General features: G+C 49.9%; 1 protein-coding gene across 9 annotated transcripts in view; it reads left to right on the top strand.

The window, feature by feature from the left end:
- The window catches only part of AFAP1L2 (actin filament associated protein 1 like 2), a 98,971-nt gene that overhangs the window by 44,673 nt on the left and 37,648 nt on the right, over window positions 1–16,650 (top strand). For all 9 annotated transcript variants that reach the window (XM_027112661.1, XM_027112665.1, XM_027112668.1 and 6 more), the window contains exon 2: window positions 16,284–16,412. In XM_027112661.1, coding sequence (XP_026968462.1) covers window positions 16,284–16,412 — 129 coding nt within the window. The remainder of the gene's footprint in view (window positions 1–16,283; window positions 16,413–16,650) is intronic.

Genomic DNA, 16,650 nt, shown 5'->3' with positions numbered 1-16,650 from the left:
AGGGCGCACTGCTGGGCCGAAGTGCTGACCGTGCCCTAGGGGGCTCTTAAAGCCTGGTTTGAGGGTCAAGGGGATAGTAGTTCAGATAGAGTGTGGCATGTGGTATGATAGAGTAGTTCAGATAGTAGTTCACATAGAGTGTGGGTGTTGCGTTAGAGAACTTGGCTGTGGTGGAGAAAAAGTGGCTAAAGACAGTTCCAGGGAGTCTGAGGCTGGGGGCCACTGTGTTGGAGATGTTGGCACACAGAGATAAGGAGCAGAGAGGTCCCTAGGAGATTGGCCAGGGAGGGAAAGGGAGATTTGAAGAGAGAGCCAAATGCAAACTTAAAATGTTCCGCCAAACGGAAATGCTCTGGAAGAGTCAGAAATTGTACATCAGCAGTTTCTTTTGACAAATTTTGTCAAAACAAAAACAATGATCCAACTCAAAGCTCTGTGATACCTTTACGTTGTTTATATAACAGGGCTTCAAGGGTTTAATTTAGAATATTTCTGTGATGAATATCTGGCCCTTGTTCATGTAAACAAAGAACAGCCTGGACCGAGGAACCAAATCTTTTCCATCCGGGTCACAGCAGCTGTTTTTCTGTGGAGAGAACTTCTCTCCTTGCCCCTCTCACTTTGGTGAATCGCAACCAATACATTTAGAATCTTCTGGGGCCTTCTCTGCCACTCCCATGCAACTCTCATTAAAGAATGACCCTTGTGCTTTCCTTTACTCTCTAGGATACAAAACTACTTGAATTTATGTTTAGAAAGCCTAGGGCAGATGTAGGAAATTTAGCTTTCTACAAACTGACCGTATGACCTTGGCAAAGTCCTTTTCTCTCTCTGAACCTTGTTTTGTTTCCATCCGAGGGATAACTTTTTTCTTTTTCTTTTTTTTTTTTTTTTTTTGCGTTATGTGGGCCTCTCACTGTCGTGGCCTCTCTCGTTGCGGAGCACAGGCTCCGGACGTGCTGGCTCAGCGGCCATGGCTTATGGGCCTAGCCGCTCCGCGGCATGTGGGATCTTCCCGGACCGGGGCACGAACCCGTGTCCCCTGCATCGGCAGGTGGACTCTCAACCACTGCGCCACCAGGGAAGCCCCGGGATAACTTTTTCTTGCTTTCAAAATGCTCCGAGTCTATGATAGACATTTTATTTTATTTATTTATTTTTTTGCGGTACGCGGGCCTCTCACTGTTGTGGCCTCTCCCGTTGGGGAGCACAGGCTCTGGACGCACAGGCTCAGCGGCCATGGCTCACGGGCCCAGCCGCTCCGCGACATGTGGGATCTTCCTGGACCGGGGCGCGAACCCGTATCCCCTGCATCAGCAGGCGGACTCTCAACCACTGTGCCACCAGGGAAGCCCCATGAGGGCTTTTTTAAAAATTGGAAAACTAAAAGTCAATTTCAAGGCAGAAGAAGGAAAAGGGTCCTGAGAATCCCTACATAGGTCCACAGTTTTCTCGCTTCAATTCCCAAATCCCCAAACTTGGAAAGCCAGGAGTTTTTTGGTAAGGTTGGAACAAATTAATGTGAAGGCATCTGAAATGATGTGAGGGGATATATAATCTATCAAGCCCACTTAGCTTGAATGTTTGTGTATTTTGCTAAAGAAATGTTCATGAGTTTTATTCCTGGGTGTTTCCCCAGACCTTATGCACCATGTTCCTTTTCTAGAATTTAAAACGTACAGACTTTCAAAACAACTCTGCCTTTGTGGGTTTCAGATAAGAGATCATGGGCCTACAGTAGGGTTTTTCAGACCTTTTGATTGTGACCGTGGTAAGAAATGTATTTTACGTTGTATGCCAGGGCACACATCTAAAAACAAAAGTTTTATGAAAGATTACACTCCTTTACTAGATGCTATGCATCCTGATATTTCCTACTACTTTTTTTTTTTTGCGGTACGCGGGCCTCTCACTGTCGTGGCCTCTCCCGTTGCGGAGCACAGGCTCCGGACGCGCAGGCTCAGCGGCCATGGCTCATGGGCCCAGCCGCTCCGCGGCACGTGGGATCTTCCCGGACCGGGGCACAAACCTTTGTCCCCTGCATCGGAAGGCGGACTCTCAACCACTGCGCCACCAGGGAAGTCCTCTTACTACATATTTTTTCGAGCTGCTGGTAACTCACTGAGTTGACAGCATAGCCCACTGAAGAGTCATGTTCAGTTTGAAAAGCACTGCTGTGGGCCCTGTCCTGGGGACCGTGGAGAGCAGCACAAGGGCAGGGACACCTGTCAGAAAAGAGAGGAGGTGGGTTCCTGGCTGGGAAGCAACCCCCCGCCACCTATCCCTAGGCCTGATGCTTCTTGTGGTTTAAACAGACCATCACAGCCATGCCCTCAGTGTTTGTGGGCCAACGTCAGCTGTTTTTCTGGTGGTTTGGGCACCATATTTGTCATCCAAGAAAATTACCTGGCTTTGTGCTTGGATGTTTCAAAGGGAGCGGGAAATTAAGATTACTCTTGGGCCATTTTATAGCTTTGGGAAATTGAGGTATGCCTCGTAAAGGGGGTGGTTTACATGAAGCCACCATTTGTTCAAACTTCACTTACACGTGAATAAGGACTTTCTGGTCATTGGTGACTAAAACCCAGCTTATGTGAAAAAGGTTCATGTAGTTGGCAAGTTCAGAGGTAGCTTCAGGCACGGCTGGACCTAGGAACTCTAGCAATGTGGGTAGGGCTCTGTCTCTTTCTCTAGTTCTCAGCTTTCCTCCCCTCTGAGCACTGGCTTCATCTTCAGACTGGGAAGGTGGCGTGGAGGATGGAGAGTCGACTGCAGCTCCAAGTATATATCCTCGTGGTTTATAATCTGAAGACAGGAAAGGCCTCTTTCTCCCAAAGCCAGTAGAGCAAATCCTAGGGGAGATTCTGGTCTTGCTTGAAGCCATCGCTGGGGCCTAAAGAATGGCCGGTCCTCAGCTACATCCCCACCTCCCATGGCTCAGGTGGGGCCCGCCAGATCTGAACTGTATGGCACATGTCCTCCCATTCCCAAAGGAAGGGGAAAAGAATGCTAAGTATACCAAAATAATTAATTTCCATTCATTATCGATTCCTAATTCCTGCAGCGCTGCTAAAGGGACCCATTCCAAGTTGATGAGGTTCACGTAACGGGAGCATATGCAGCTCTCTGCCTGATTATCAGTTCTCGTCCATTAGAGATGTTCTATCAGCAGAGGCAGGGCTGGTCTAGCTAAAGAGCTGTCTGTTCAGAACTGCTGGCTTGATTAAAGTTGCTCCTTTGTGTAGACTTTTGCTTCTCCAGTCCTAGTATTAAGGACCATTTTAGGCAGACCCTTTCTTGTGCTCTCCACAACTGAACAACCCCAGCCCCTCCCATTTCTGTTCCATCCTATGGGTCTGGGGAGTCAGGTTTGGAGGTTTGGGGATGGCATGCTCTCTCCCAGCTCTTTTGCTCCCTGAGCCAAGAGTTGCAGCTGCCACCATTGTTTCTCCCATCAGCCTGCCTTGGAGGGCTTGGCTGTCTTGAAATCTGTCAGCTCTGCCTGGAATAAGTGAAGGTCTTCTTTCAGGTCCTTCCGTATCCCCAATGCCATGCCCTGCTCTGCTTCTCCCCTCTGGGCCTTTGGAATTTCCCTTTCAGTTTTCCTTCTGCTGGTATTCCTAAGGCTGGCAGGAGTTTATCTTCGCTGCCCTTTGCCCATATATCTCTGCCCTCATCCCAGGCCTTGGTGACATTTTATCTCAGGCTTCTCAAGGTGCTTTTTTTCCTGGATCTTTCCCCACACTTTGCTTTCATTAGAATGTTTTTTAATTCTACTCTCTGGAGTAATAAGCAAATCCTTACCACTGTAAAGTAGACTCAGATTAATGGAGTAAATTCTAGGCATGTGGCCAGAAGGCCCTGTTGATTCTGAGCTCTGGTGTTTACATTGTGGCCCTCCTTTGGCCTCAGGTCTCCCCTCTGTGAAATGGGGATGATAATGTCTACCCCACAAGATGAATTGAAATTGTGTATGCAGACTGCCCGGCCCAGATTCCAGGCTCAAAAAATGTGCTGTGGTAGCTGACTCTCCATTTGCAAGCAAGGGAGAACCCAGCTCAATCTGGCTTAATCAAAAAATGGGACATCCTGGGCTTCCCTGGTGGTGCAGTGCTTGAGAGTCTGCCTGCCGATGCAGGGGACACGGGTTCGTGCCCCGGTCCGGGAAGATCCCACATGCCGCAGAGCGGCTAGACCCGTGAGCCACGGCCACTGAGCCTGCGTGTCCGGAGCCTGTGCTCCACAACGGGAGAGGCCACAACAGTGAGAGGCCCGCGTACCGCAAAAAAAAAGGGAAGTCCTGGCCGCACAAAACTGAGCGGTATAGGAGAAGGCTCGTTTGAGTCGGGGTTTGAAAGGTCAGAGTCTCCAGGCTCTGTTTTCTTTCCTTGGGAGGCTGTGCTCGGAGATGGCCAAGGTGGCCCCGGGCTGACATTCCAGCAGCTCGGAGACCAAGAGGTAGTTCTAGGAAGAGTCCCGCGGCTGCCGCTCATTGGCTTGGCTCTCATCATGAGGCCATCCCTAAGCCAATCACTGTGGCTAAGGGAATGAAACACTCTGGCTAACTCCAGGGTCATGTAGCTGCCATGGAGTCGGGGGTGGGGCTTCTAGTCCCGCCCAAGCTGCAAATACAGCTGGGTAAAAGGGTTTCCCAAAGAGAAATTGGGTACAAATAAGAAGGGCAAGTAGATGCTGGGGAAGGGGGAAAAACAGCAGATAGGATCCACTGCACACGCTCATGGGTTGTCCCTTCTGAGGCAACGTTTTTAATGGGGTTGTGCTCTTTGCCCATAGGAATGTTGCCTGGGTTGCTGTCAAGGCAGGTAGGGAGGGTGGTGCTGCAGGGTCAGGGGTTAGATGGGCAGAGGGTGGAAAAGAAGCACAGGACCTGGTAGCCACTTCTCAATTCACAGCCTGCCATTGACTCTTGTTCTGCACATGCGTATCTGGTATGGAGACCTGGGCTGGGGAGCTACAGGAAGCTTGGAAAACCTGCACTTATTTATTTTCAACATTATGTATTTCTAGGAAGGTGGTTCCTCAGAGGGGCTTAACCGGAATTCCACCCCAGTTACCTCTGCTGCCGTTCTGCCAAGACACAGTGTAGTAGTCCTGCAAAAACCAGACAGGGATATCTCCAATCACTTTTTGAAACTGTTCTACTAAAATTGCAATGTATATGTGTGTGGGAGTGTGTGTTTATGGAGGGTCTTCCATATCCATCTTATAGGAGAGATTTAGCTTTTATTTAGCAGCTAACATTTACCTTAGTATATGCACTTTATGGGATTATTTTGTGATCTTTACACCAGTCTTATGAAGTTGGTACTGTTATTAACCCCATTTTACAAACGAGGAAACTGAAGCACAGAGAAGTGAATTCAGCTCTCTAAGGCCACACGGCCTGTATGTGGTAAAGCCAAGGGTGAGCCACGATTTGGAACTAAGATTTAAGCAAAGGAAATTTGTTTTTTAAAAAATTTATTTATGTATTTATTTAGGCTGTATTGAGTCTTCGTTGTTGTGTGCGGGCTTTCTCTAGTTGCAGCGAGCAGGAGCTACTCTTCATTGCAGTATGCGGGCTTCTCAATCCGGTGGCTTCTCTTGTTGTGGAGCACAGGCTCTAGGCGCGCGGGCTTCAGTAGTTGCAGCGCGTGGGCTCAGTAGTTGTGGCTCGTGGGCTCTAGAACTCAGGCTCAGTAGTTGTGGCGCATGGGCTTAGTTGCTCCACGGCATGTGGGATCTTTCTCGACCAGGGATTGAACCCGTGTCCCCTGCATTGGCAGGCGGATTCTCAACCACTGTGCCACCAGGGAAGTCCCTAAGCAATGGGAATTTATGAATCTGGTACAGGTGGGAAGGGCATGAACGACACTGCTTTCTCTGGACCAGGAACCCAGGGCAAAAGGTACACAACCACCACCCCCAACGTACCCAGGACATTCCAGCAGTTCAGAGGGAGTGTGAGGGCAGGGGCGAGAAATTCCAGGTTCCAGCAGCCACCAGGGTCCAGGCCAGACAAGGAGGCTGGGGGGCTAGGAGGCCTTTGTCCTCTAGCCCAGCTTCCTTGGAGCCCCAAGGAAGGGCTCTTGCCTGTGTGGGCCAGGAGGGCATTGAATCAGGCTGGGGGTAGCCTCCTGCTGCTGACTCCGAGGTCAAGGGGGTCGTGGTTTTAGATTGCCAGGGCTGATTTTGACCTCTTTCGCGTTGGAGGCCTGAACAGGATGAAGAGGCCCCACTGGCACATCAGCCCAATGGTGGGTCATTACTTTTGCCAGCTGCTGGAAAGAAACAGGAAATCTGAACAGTACAGTGATTATTTTTTCTTTCCATACATTTTTAGTTTGTGTCCTTTTTGTCTAATACAAATAGCAAGTGAATAAGGACAAACCTAAATTTGCAGCCAAAACCGAAAGCATACCAGCCCCTCAGCAGTGTCTTCTCTTCATGGAATAACTCACTGCTCTTTTGTGTTGAGGAAAAGGGGAGGGTGTAAAGCAGGAATGAAAATTTCCCAGAACCCCTCCACCGAGAGATAACCACTGTTATTTTCCAGCCTTCTTTTTTTTTTTCTGTTAGACACAGTACTTCCCAAACTTCCAAAGTGAACTTGAGTGACCCCTGACAGCCTCTTGTTCAGAGACTGAAATGGTTTGTGCCAGCTGCTGTGGGACTTGCCATGCGGGGAGCCACCCAGCTGAACCTCTGCGCCTCCCACCCGCATAACTGAGTCTGAATGAAGCCACTCTTCTGGCAGATTGCATTTAAGGAATGTCCTAACTGAGCCCGGGGACAAAGGCCCCCTGGGCCCCAAAGCCTCTTTGTCTGGCCTGGACCCTGGTGGCTGCTAGAACCTGGGGTGCCTCGCTCCGGCCCTCCTGCGCCCCTTGAACTGCTGGAGTGCCCTGGGGGTCGAGCTCCTTTGGCCCTGGGTTCCTGGTCTCCAGGGGAACAGCCACCTCCATGCCCCTCCCACCTGCACCCTTGAGTAAGTTCTCCCACTAGAGTGCTGCCCAGGTGTGAGATATGTCTGCTGCTGGGGGCTGTCTCTGGATGGTCCTTCCAGAGCTGTTAGCTGTGGGGACCTGAACTGTGGTCTGTCGCCCCTGGCCTGTCTTGTAATCCTTTTATTACAAGACAATTCAGGAGGAGCCTTCCTTAGGCCGTGTGTGTGTCTGTGTCTGTGTGTGTGTGTGTGTGTGTCTGTGTGTGTGTGTGTGTGTGTGTGTGTGTGTATGGAAGCCTTATGCTCAGCAGATGTTTTCCAAGCACTGACTTTAGAGCAAAGCACTGTTTAAGCACAGTGGGGGAAACTAAACCGGAAGATGTGGTCCCTATCTACACAGAGCCTTCAACTTCACTAGGGACCAAGGACTTGCGTTCATGGGACAAATAGAAAATAAAGATGGGAGAATCACCAAGTAATAGTCCCTGTGCTGTTGGACTGGATGGACAGGTGGTGCTTCTGGGCAGGCTGAGGCAGAGAGGAAGTGGCCCTTGGCAGGCGCCTGGCCTCTCTTCCTCGCTGTGCTTGGTTTGATGTCTTTGGTGGTTACTATGTGAAATTTCTGAGGGGCCCTATCTGAGCGGCTCTGGTTCCAGTTGGCTTCATAGCTGGGGTTGGAATTCTGCTCTTGGGGAGGTTTGTTCCATCTGAGAGGTCACCAGTGAGCAACTCGAGTTGTTTTTCCAGTAGTGCAAGCCACAGCAAAGCATCTGTCCCATCTCTTCAAGCCCGCACAGATGATCTGGGAATGCAGAGGGCGGCCTCTTCTTGGGGATGTGTTTTAAGTGATGAGACTCCAAGATAGGTGAGAAAAAGCAGATCTTGCAAAAATGATGACAAACTGACCTTGAAGGTCAGACTCAGCAGGGAGAAGCGCAGTCACAGCGCTGGTAAATGGAGCACAGCCCTCTCCCCCTCGCCATTTCTTGGAGATGGAAATAAAGAAAAACTCCTGGAGTATTTATCCTGGAGAAAGTTATTTACGTTTCTGGCTCAGTCTCCTGAGGTCCAGGCAGGCGGGATCAATGACAGCCCACCGGAGGAGTAGCCTGCAAACCTTTTGGGTGCGGATTACCAGTGATAAGAGTTCCCACTTGTTTAAGCAGGACAGGGAACCGAGTTCAGTGATGTGTAAACACAGAGACATCTTGGTTCTTGCCTTCCACACCCTCACTGTCCAGAAGGGAAAAGATGTTAGGAGGAAAAAAAAGGTATTTTCAAATGTATCTGACATGATATGACAAGCGTGAACCTAGAAAGTTCTCCATGTGAAATCAGAACTGCGTTATATAGCAACACGATGGAAATTTGTTTTTTAAGGACTCATAAGTAATTTTATAAAGTAAAGACTTTTCATGAAGCAATCATCACACCTTTATCTCTGTGGTTCATCACCTTGGCTGCATAGTAGAATCACCTGGGAAGCTTTGAAAACTCCTGAGGACCAGACCACACCCAGAGCAATTACAGCAGGAGCTCTGGGGGTGGACCCAGGCATCAGGAATTTTTTTTAAGTCCCCAGTTGATTCCAATATGCAGCCTTTGCCGAGAAGCACCGCTTTATCTTTTGTATGCATGGCCCTGAGTGGTCTTCCATTCGGTGTCCTGAAAGCAGGAGTGCCCTTGAAAGTCAGCAGGAGGGTGCCTTCAGAAGCATGAGAAACTGGGGTGAGGACACAGGAACCTGCTGTGTCTGTGCAGTCTCTGCACCCAGCAGAGATCTCTTAATCTATGGAGACATATGGGCTTCCTCCAGCCGTAGGATGGAATACTACACAGCAATCAAAAGGAACAAACTTCTCATACATGTAACAACAATGGATGAATCTCAGATGTCTTATGTTCGGTAAAAGGAGCCAGACTCCAGAGGTTCTGCAGGGTGCCGGGGCCTGGGAGTGGAGAAGGGGTCACCTGCAGAAGGGCACAAAGGAACTTTTTGGGTGATGGAATTGTTCTGTAGCTTGATTGTGGTGGTAGTTGCCACAGCTGAATGTGTTGGTCAGAACACTAGATTTTTATACAGTAAAAGCAGAGGATGTTGCTGTATGTAAGTTATAGCCCAATTAAAAATTATTTTTGTTTAAAAAAACCCACTTCCTCATTAATGATGAAGGGACAAACAGAATGTGGTATATCCATACAAGGGAACATTATTCAGCCGTAAGAAGGAACGAAATACCATCCATGCTACAGCATGGATGAACCTTGAAATCATGATGCATCGTGAAAGACGCCAGGCTCAAAAGGCTACATATTATATGATTCCATTTACATGAAATATTCAGAATTGGCAAACCTACAGAGTCAGAAAGCAGATTTGTGGTTGCCACAAATCTGGGGGAGGAAAGAATGGAGAGCGACAACCTAGTGAGTTTATGTTTCAGGTGATGAAAAAGTTCTGGAACTAGGTAGTGGTGGTGATGGTTGCATGGCATTGTAACACTGAGTTGTAAGCTTTAAAGTGGCTAAAGTGGTAAATTAATGTAAAGTTATGTGTGTATTACCGCCATAAAAAAAGAAAGGAAGAAACCCACTTCCTATCAACCTGCCTGGCACATACCCATCGGTACATCGGGTACTTGGTAAAGGCTGACTTGGCATTTGGCACTTTTAGAGAAAGGGGGATTGGGCCTCCTAAAAGTGGGGGGAGGTCTCCTTTTAGGTGGAGTAAAGGGGCATGTTTTCCAAGAGCTCATTGAGAACTTGACGGTTCTCTGTGACCAGGATGAGTCTACTGGCATTTTCTGCTCCTCATTGCAACCCACCTGATGCTGTTGCTTGTCACAGAAACTTTCACCAGCTTCATAACTTTGGTTGGTGCCCAGCAGTCGGGTTCACGCAAATAATATGCCCTGTGGCTCAATGTTCGGAACCCCGTCGGGGCAGGGAGGGGGATGCATGTCTTTATACTTAAAAGAACAGGTCTGCTCAGTTTCACGTTTGGAAGGAAAATCACCCTCAATCATGGGTCTTCAGCAAACGCAGCTGAATAAATAAAACTGTGTGTGTAAAACAGCAGGGGAATCACGAGAAGCAGCTTTTTTGGCATGTTGGGAAGACGTTTATGGTTGGGAACCTAGTGACCAAAAAGCAGGACTGCCTCAGGATGAGAAAAACTGGGGGAGGAGGTCATCTGGAGGCAGAGCTTTGCCGGGGCCGAGGGCGATGAATCGAGCCGTTGACCCGTCCGGCTCTGCGTGGGCCTTGCACGTCCTGAACAAGAATCGTATTGATGATTTGTCAGCCCGTGAGCAGGCAACTCTGAACTTTAACAGAGCCAGGATGGAAAGCCTGCACAAGGGCCTACAGTTTCCACGATGAACAGCACACTTATTTTTCCCTCCCTCCGCTGGAGGTTGAGGAAGAGACCAAAATGAGCAATGTGGGGGTGATGGGGGAAGGGAATTGGGACGAGTGCGTTCCAGAGCCTCGGTGAAATGGCCGCATTCCTCCCAGGGATGGCCCGTCCCTCCGAGCTCTAAGGGCTTTAAAATGTCGCCAGGGTTGGCGCAAGTTGGGGCCATGCTTTTATTATTCCCAAGAGCCTGAGCTCTCGGTTTCCCCTGCTTTTCCAAAGTTCGCTTCGCGCCCCTTGGCTTTGATGAAAGGCCTACGTGAATACCTGCTTGCGCTAACTGAAATCCATCCAGAGAGGAGTTTCGTTTTTCCAGAAAAAGACAGTAGCTGCTTCCCTTTATGCCTTTTCGGCATAAAGTTTTCACAGGAACGCTCTCCTTTGGGCTAGCGGGGGAACCTGTGGCTGGACCCCAGGGGGTATGATGGCAGGAGCGTCACTGACCTCTGATGTGCTTAGCGCCTTGTCAGAGGCCCAAACCTACGAAGGCTGACCCTTGTCCAGAAAGGGCTCAGGCCTAGCCCAGAATACAGACCTGGCACAGACTGAGACAACTGAGAACAACTGACTTGGACAGTGAGGAATCTAGGGAAGAGCTGGCAGGAGAGCTGAGTGTCCTCGGTCGTGGGTGCGGCTCTGTGGGGTCGGGGCCTGGACGGAGCTTGAAGGATGATGTGGATCCAGAGACGAAGGGAAGTGACCTCTGGGTTTCGTGACTCCCTCTGCTTCCCGGTCCTGCGTTTCTTCAACCCTGGTGCATACCCTTCACCTGACTCAGCTGTTTTAGGGGAAAAGGAGGGTATCTGCTTCCTCAGCACTCCCCCTCTTCCCATCTTTCCCATCGGCCTAGCCCATCAGTTCCCCAGCAGCAGGGACCACAGATGCCCAGTTAACTGCAGTGTCCTCAGGCCTGTGTGTCTAATGGTATTCTGCAGCTCTCAGCCACCCGTGGGCATCTTCTCTTACAGTCTCCACATCTAATGGCCCATGGCTGCTACCTGTCACATGTCTCAAGTCCAACCCCTCCATCCCATCCCCTGCTACCTTGGGAAGCAGAGGCCATGATCCAGGTCAACCTCTCTGACTTCCCCAGCGCGGTCAGCAGACAGCAAGTACTTGGACTTGTTCACAGTTGGACTTGAACCCCAGTGCCGCTGTTAACGGCAGACGTGACAGAGTTAGGTTGTAATCCAGGCTCAAGAGCCCATTCCCCCCACTGTGCACTTGCAGAGTGCCTGGGAGACTTGGAGGTGGTGGGGTGCAGCACCCTGCATGGCCCCAGCCGCTGTGATTGGGTGACACCCTCATCTTCCTCAGCTGAGCTAATGCAGTCATCTCACTGGCCTCCCTGCCTCCCCGTCCTGTCCCCTGGTCCCCTTCCACCGTCCTCCCCACAGCTGGCAGAGCTAGCCTGCTTGAAGAGCAGCATAGCATGGCCTCCTCCACTGCACTGCCCAGAAGCCCTGCAGGATGAGGCACGAACTCCCTAGCAAAGCGAATAAAGCCCTTATGATCTGCCCACAGGATCTAAGTCTGCAGTTCTGGCCGCAGAGCCCACTTTCTCTCCTTCAAGGCCCACCCACCCCGCCCCCATGCTCTGGGTGCCCTGATACACAGAGCTACTCGTGGTTTCTCAGACACCCCATGTGCTTTCAGCATCTGAGTCTTCTTCTGAGCATCATTCCCTTTTCCTGAAATGCCTCTGCCTCTTCCTGGTGAGCTCCTATTCATCCGCAATGGCCAGCTTATAAATTCCTCTCCCTGATAACCCCGAAGTTTGTCTCTTTCCTCGGTACATTCCTGATCCTTGGAAATGTCCCTGGATCACTTCTATCCTGTGTATTCACTGGTGCCCTATTTCCAGGCATGGGGCTCCTGGAAGTGCAAGGGACCCCATCAGGGTCACCTTTGTCTCCCCAGAGCCAGGCATTGATGCTTTTCATCCTTTGGCTTGGTATGTATCTGCTCACATAAAAATAAACAAGGCTGTTTTCCAGGAATCAGGCAGCTTTTGGGAATAGCTGAGGATGTGGAAACAAGAGACACTTAAAGTTCTCGTGTTTTTTCTTTGTTTGTTAGCAGGAGTAGCAGCAGTAATAGCTCAGTGGAGTTCAGAAGGTCAGGAAAAATGCAGCTTGAGATCCTAGTTGTTTTGCAAGGCCCTTTCACTTTCCTTATCCACTGTAGCTGAGTTCAAGCCTCAGAGTCATTTATCCTTTGTTTTTCCCCAGTTTGACTTTTTTTTTTTCTAGTGTCTTGTTTTAATTCACTTGTTTCTTTTTTTTTAAATTTTATTTATTTATTTTTGGCTGCGTTGGGTCTTCGTTGCTGTGTGCAGGCTTTTCTCTAGTTGTGGCGTGCGGGGGCTACTCTTCGTTGCGGTGCACGGGCTTCTTATTGCGGTGGCTTCTCATGTTGCGGAGCACGGGCTCTAGGCGCGTGGGCTTCAGTAGTTGTGGCACACGGGCTCAGTAGTTGTGGCTCACGGGCTCTAGAGCACAGGCTCAGTAGTTGTGGCACACGGGCTTAGTTGCTCTGTGGCATGTGGGATCTTCCCGGACCAGGGCTCAAACCCGTGTCCCCTGCATTGGCAGGCGGATTCTTAACCACTGCGCCACCAGGGAAGTCCCCCAGTTTGACTTCTTTAAGCTCATTTCTTTCAGCCTGTTGAGTTTCTGCAGCCAACTGGAAACTCATGAATAACTGTTCAAAATCAAACAAAACGAAACAAAAAACAACCTAAGGCCTTACTCTACGAGGGCCTCTTCCCAGAAACCTTCCAGCCTTAAACCTATCGTCTGATATCAGCTGCGAGACTCTTGACTCTTTGGTGGTGCGCCCTGGTCTGTTAATCACTTCACCTGTGCTCGTCTTGTCCCGCCAACAAGCCTGCAAAAGGCAGGAGCCACGCCATCCAGGTCTCCTTTCCAGTTTCCCAGTAAGTTGAGGCTGAGGGCCCAGCTGAGTGCTGGGCACACGGAGAGGTCTCGCCAGATGCTGATTCGGTGGGCTCTGGGAGCTTTTGCTGGTGCTCTTTCAAATTTCATTGCGTTAAGAGTTTAATCAATTTTAAGTAAACAGGGCAGAAGCCACTGGCCTCTTGGAGATTCCCTGGGGTGTTCTTCTCAATACCCAAGGACGGGGCAGGAGACTCTGCTGTTGGTCCATGGCTCTTTCCCAAGCAGAACTACCTGATGTGGCTTCTTTCTTGCCTCTCCTTGGCTATCCCTTAACCATCTGCTCATCTCTTCTCGGGCAGAGATGAGGGCGTCTTCCATCCTACCTCTAGGCACACGGGCCAACACGTACCACATGCAGCATTTGGGCCGCTGGCTATGTGAAGGTGTCTTTTACCTTCGCTTGGCTTTTGACAAGCTGGAGGGGAAGTGACGCATAGACTTCTGTGGGACCCGCTTGATTCTTCATCCTTTACCAGGACACTGAAAGGGAGAGAGGCGGTTTCTCTGCTGTTTCTCCCTGCAGGGAGAGAGCGCTCTGACCTACGACAGGCGGCACCCACTCATCTGAGCCAGCTGGCTGTTTGACCTGACAGTCACATGCGCTGGTACTGTTATCACTGCTCTCTTCCGAAATAAGCATCCTCATCCCCCGTTCCCTTCCTCCAGCTCTCTCCCGGTCGGTAGCAATATTCATTCCAGGGAGTTTGGTTTTTCAGAATTGGAGTCAGAGGCTGCTACCCCACTGAGAGCCAAGGGGGTGTTTGAACAGAAATAGGGCACTGGGCTCTCCCTTAGAACCAGGGGAGTATAAGGGCTTCTATAATGAGGGGGTTAGGGGATAGTCAGGGGCTCTGGTTCAGTTCTGGGGCGCCAGGCCTTTGGGGGATGCTGGAAGAAGGCCCTACATGGAGGCATCAGGTGGGGTGTTGCCAAGAGCTCAGCCTTGGAGTCAGGCAGCAAACCCAGCTCTCTGTCATGGGCCGTGTGGGCCGTTATGGGTCTTCTCTGGACCACCAGGTCCACATCTGCAAAATAGGCATAATGTTGCTTACCTCCTAGAGTTCTTGTGAGCTAGTAGGTACCTAATAACTTTATTCATTCATTTATTCATTATTTCCATAAACATTCATTCAACGCCTGTAACAGCGTGAGGTGCCAAAGATGCAAGACAGGTGTGGTTCTGACTCACTGAGCTAACAGACTAGACCAGGATGAGAAAGACAAAAATACACGTTAAAAATGGGCAAATAAATAAAACTGTTATTTCATTCATTGTTGATATTGTTCATTTTAAAATCTTATTTAAAAAATACTGTGTATTCAAAAAATATTGTATATTCATATTGCTAGTAAGTTGTGATTAGGGCTATGAAAGCAGGAGATAGATGCTGAGTTAGAAAATGATAAGAAATATCTAGTATGGAGAAGGTGGTCAGGGAGGGCTGCTCGGAGGAGGTGACCTTCCTTTCCTTCCTCTCCCTTACATGGTAGGGTAGGGAATGTTACAGTGCAAGGTTTTGGTTTTTCTCTGAAGAGGAGCTTAGAGACGAATGCTACTGGTGGAGAATAAGAAATAACTAATGATGTCACAGGATGGGAGGAGACGATGATGACAAAGCTCTTTGTGTGGTTAGCACAGCATTTCACAAGCATCGCTGTGAAGAGCTTCACAGATTTTGTCTTTTACACCCACCGTGTGAGATGGGCAGGGCCCACACAGTCTTCTCCACTTTACAGATGAGGGAATGAGCTTGGAGAGATTGTGTGACCGCTCAGAGTTCCAGCAGCAGGCGGTGGAGGGCGGCTCTGGGCGTCTTGGCTGCTGTCGGAAGGAGGGCCCTCAGTTGTGGCCCCTGGCATTACATTTAGACCCATGCTTCTCAGCGTTGGCTGCATATTGGAATCACCTGAGGAGGTTTAAGACCTAATAACTCCTGGGTCTCACTCCCAGAGATCCTGATATCATCAGTCTGGGTGCGGCTTAGACATTAGGAGTTTTAAAATCTCTCCAGGTGATTCCAATGCAGCCAGGGTTGGAAAGCATTGTTTAGACCCTCAAGGAGCTGCTGCCATTAATGAGCACGTTCTGGAGAGCCAGCTGGGCAGGGAGCGCCAAGGTGAGGACCCCAGCATGGAATGCAGCATCCTGTTCTTAATAGAGATTTCGGTCATTAACAATAATAACAACAACAGTAATGGGGAAGGCCCTGCACCTAGGCTGTTGCCCGCTGCACTGATGTTTCTGCAATGTACTTCCAGCTAGAAATTGGCCAGTGCTTCTATAACAGTGGCCCTTGACAGAGGCGTATTTGACAACTAGATCCGAGGCACCACAGCCCTTAACCAGCTTGGGAGTGACGCTGGCCTAGTGGCAATTGAAGTGGCTCTGAAGTCACTGAAGAATCTCAGGGAAAGGTTTTGTTTGTCCAAGTGTGGCTTTTGATAGGTTGTCCATATTCCTGCGGGGACAGAGTAATCACTGTTTCATCTCCCCGAAGTGACTCTGTGTTTCCCCATCCTTGGGGAAAGGATTAACAACTGGGTCAACCACAGCATTTCTTCTGACGGTTGCGGGTCTGATCTGTGTTCAGGTTCCCCAGACCCTGAGCTGTTTTGATTGACCTTTATTAGGAAGAAAATCCTGTTTCCAGATTCTCACAGCCTGATAGACTTGACTGGACCACCTTGGCCACTGTCACTCCAGCAAATGGTAGCCCCACAGCTTTGGCCGACGTTGTCCATCTCGAAGCCAAGGGCCTGTTTGCCTCTCCCCAGTGACGCTGGCACTGGGAATTGCACCTATTGGCTGGGCCCCCCATGTGCTGCCTGGCCTCACCCTGGACCCCACCCCTCAAGACCAGAGGGTCCGTCATGGGATGCTGTGGGATCGGAGGTGTGTCTGAGCTGGGCCTTTGGAGAGAAGGCAGCTGCTATAAGGGATTCTTCTGTTTTCTGTCTCTAGCCCTGGAGCAGCTGCTGACAGAGCTGGATGACTTCCTCAGGATTCTTGACCAAGAGAACCTGAGCAGCACAGCTGTGGTGAAGAAGAGTGGCCTGGCCGAGCTCCTCCGGCTTTACACCAAAAGCAGCAGTGAGTGTGGCCGGGGCCTTAGTAAAGAGGTCCCCGTGGAAGCAGGACGATGGTTGTACGTGTGTTAGAGCTGCCATAATGACACCCCACAGACTGGGTTGAACAACAGAAACGCACTTTGTCACAGTTCTGGAGGCTAAAAATCAGGATTGGTTCCTTCTGAGGCCTCTCTCCTTGGCATGTGGATGGTCCCCTTCTCCCTGGGTCTTTACACCATCTTTCCTCTGTGTGAATGGCG

The sequence above is a fragment of the Aethalodelphis obliquidens genome, unplaced genomic scaffold (genome assembly GCF_003676395.1).
Source record: "Aethalodelphis obliquidens isolate GAN/ISIS:26980383/991018 unplaced genomic scaffold, ASM367639v1 scaffold11, whole genome shotgun sequence".
Taxonomy (NCBI): domain Eukaryota; kingdom Metazoa; phylum Chordata; class Mammalia; order Artiodactyla; family Delphinidae; genus Aethalodelphis; species Aethalodelphis obliquidens.
The sequence above is the reverse complement of the archived record's forward strand: the minus strand, read 5'-3'. Positions and strand labels throughout refer to the sequence as shown.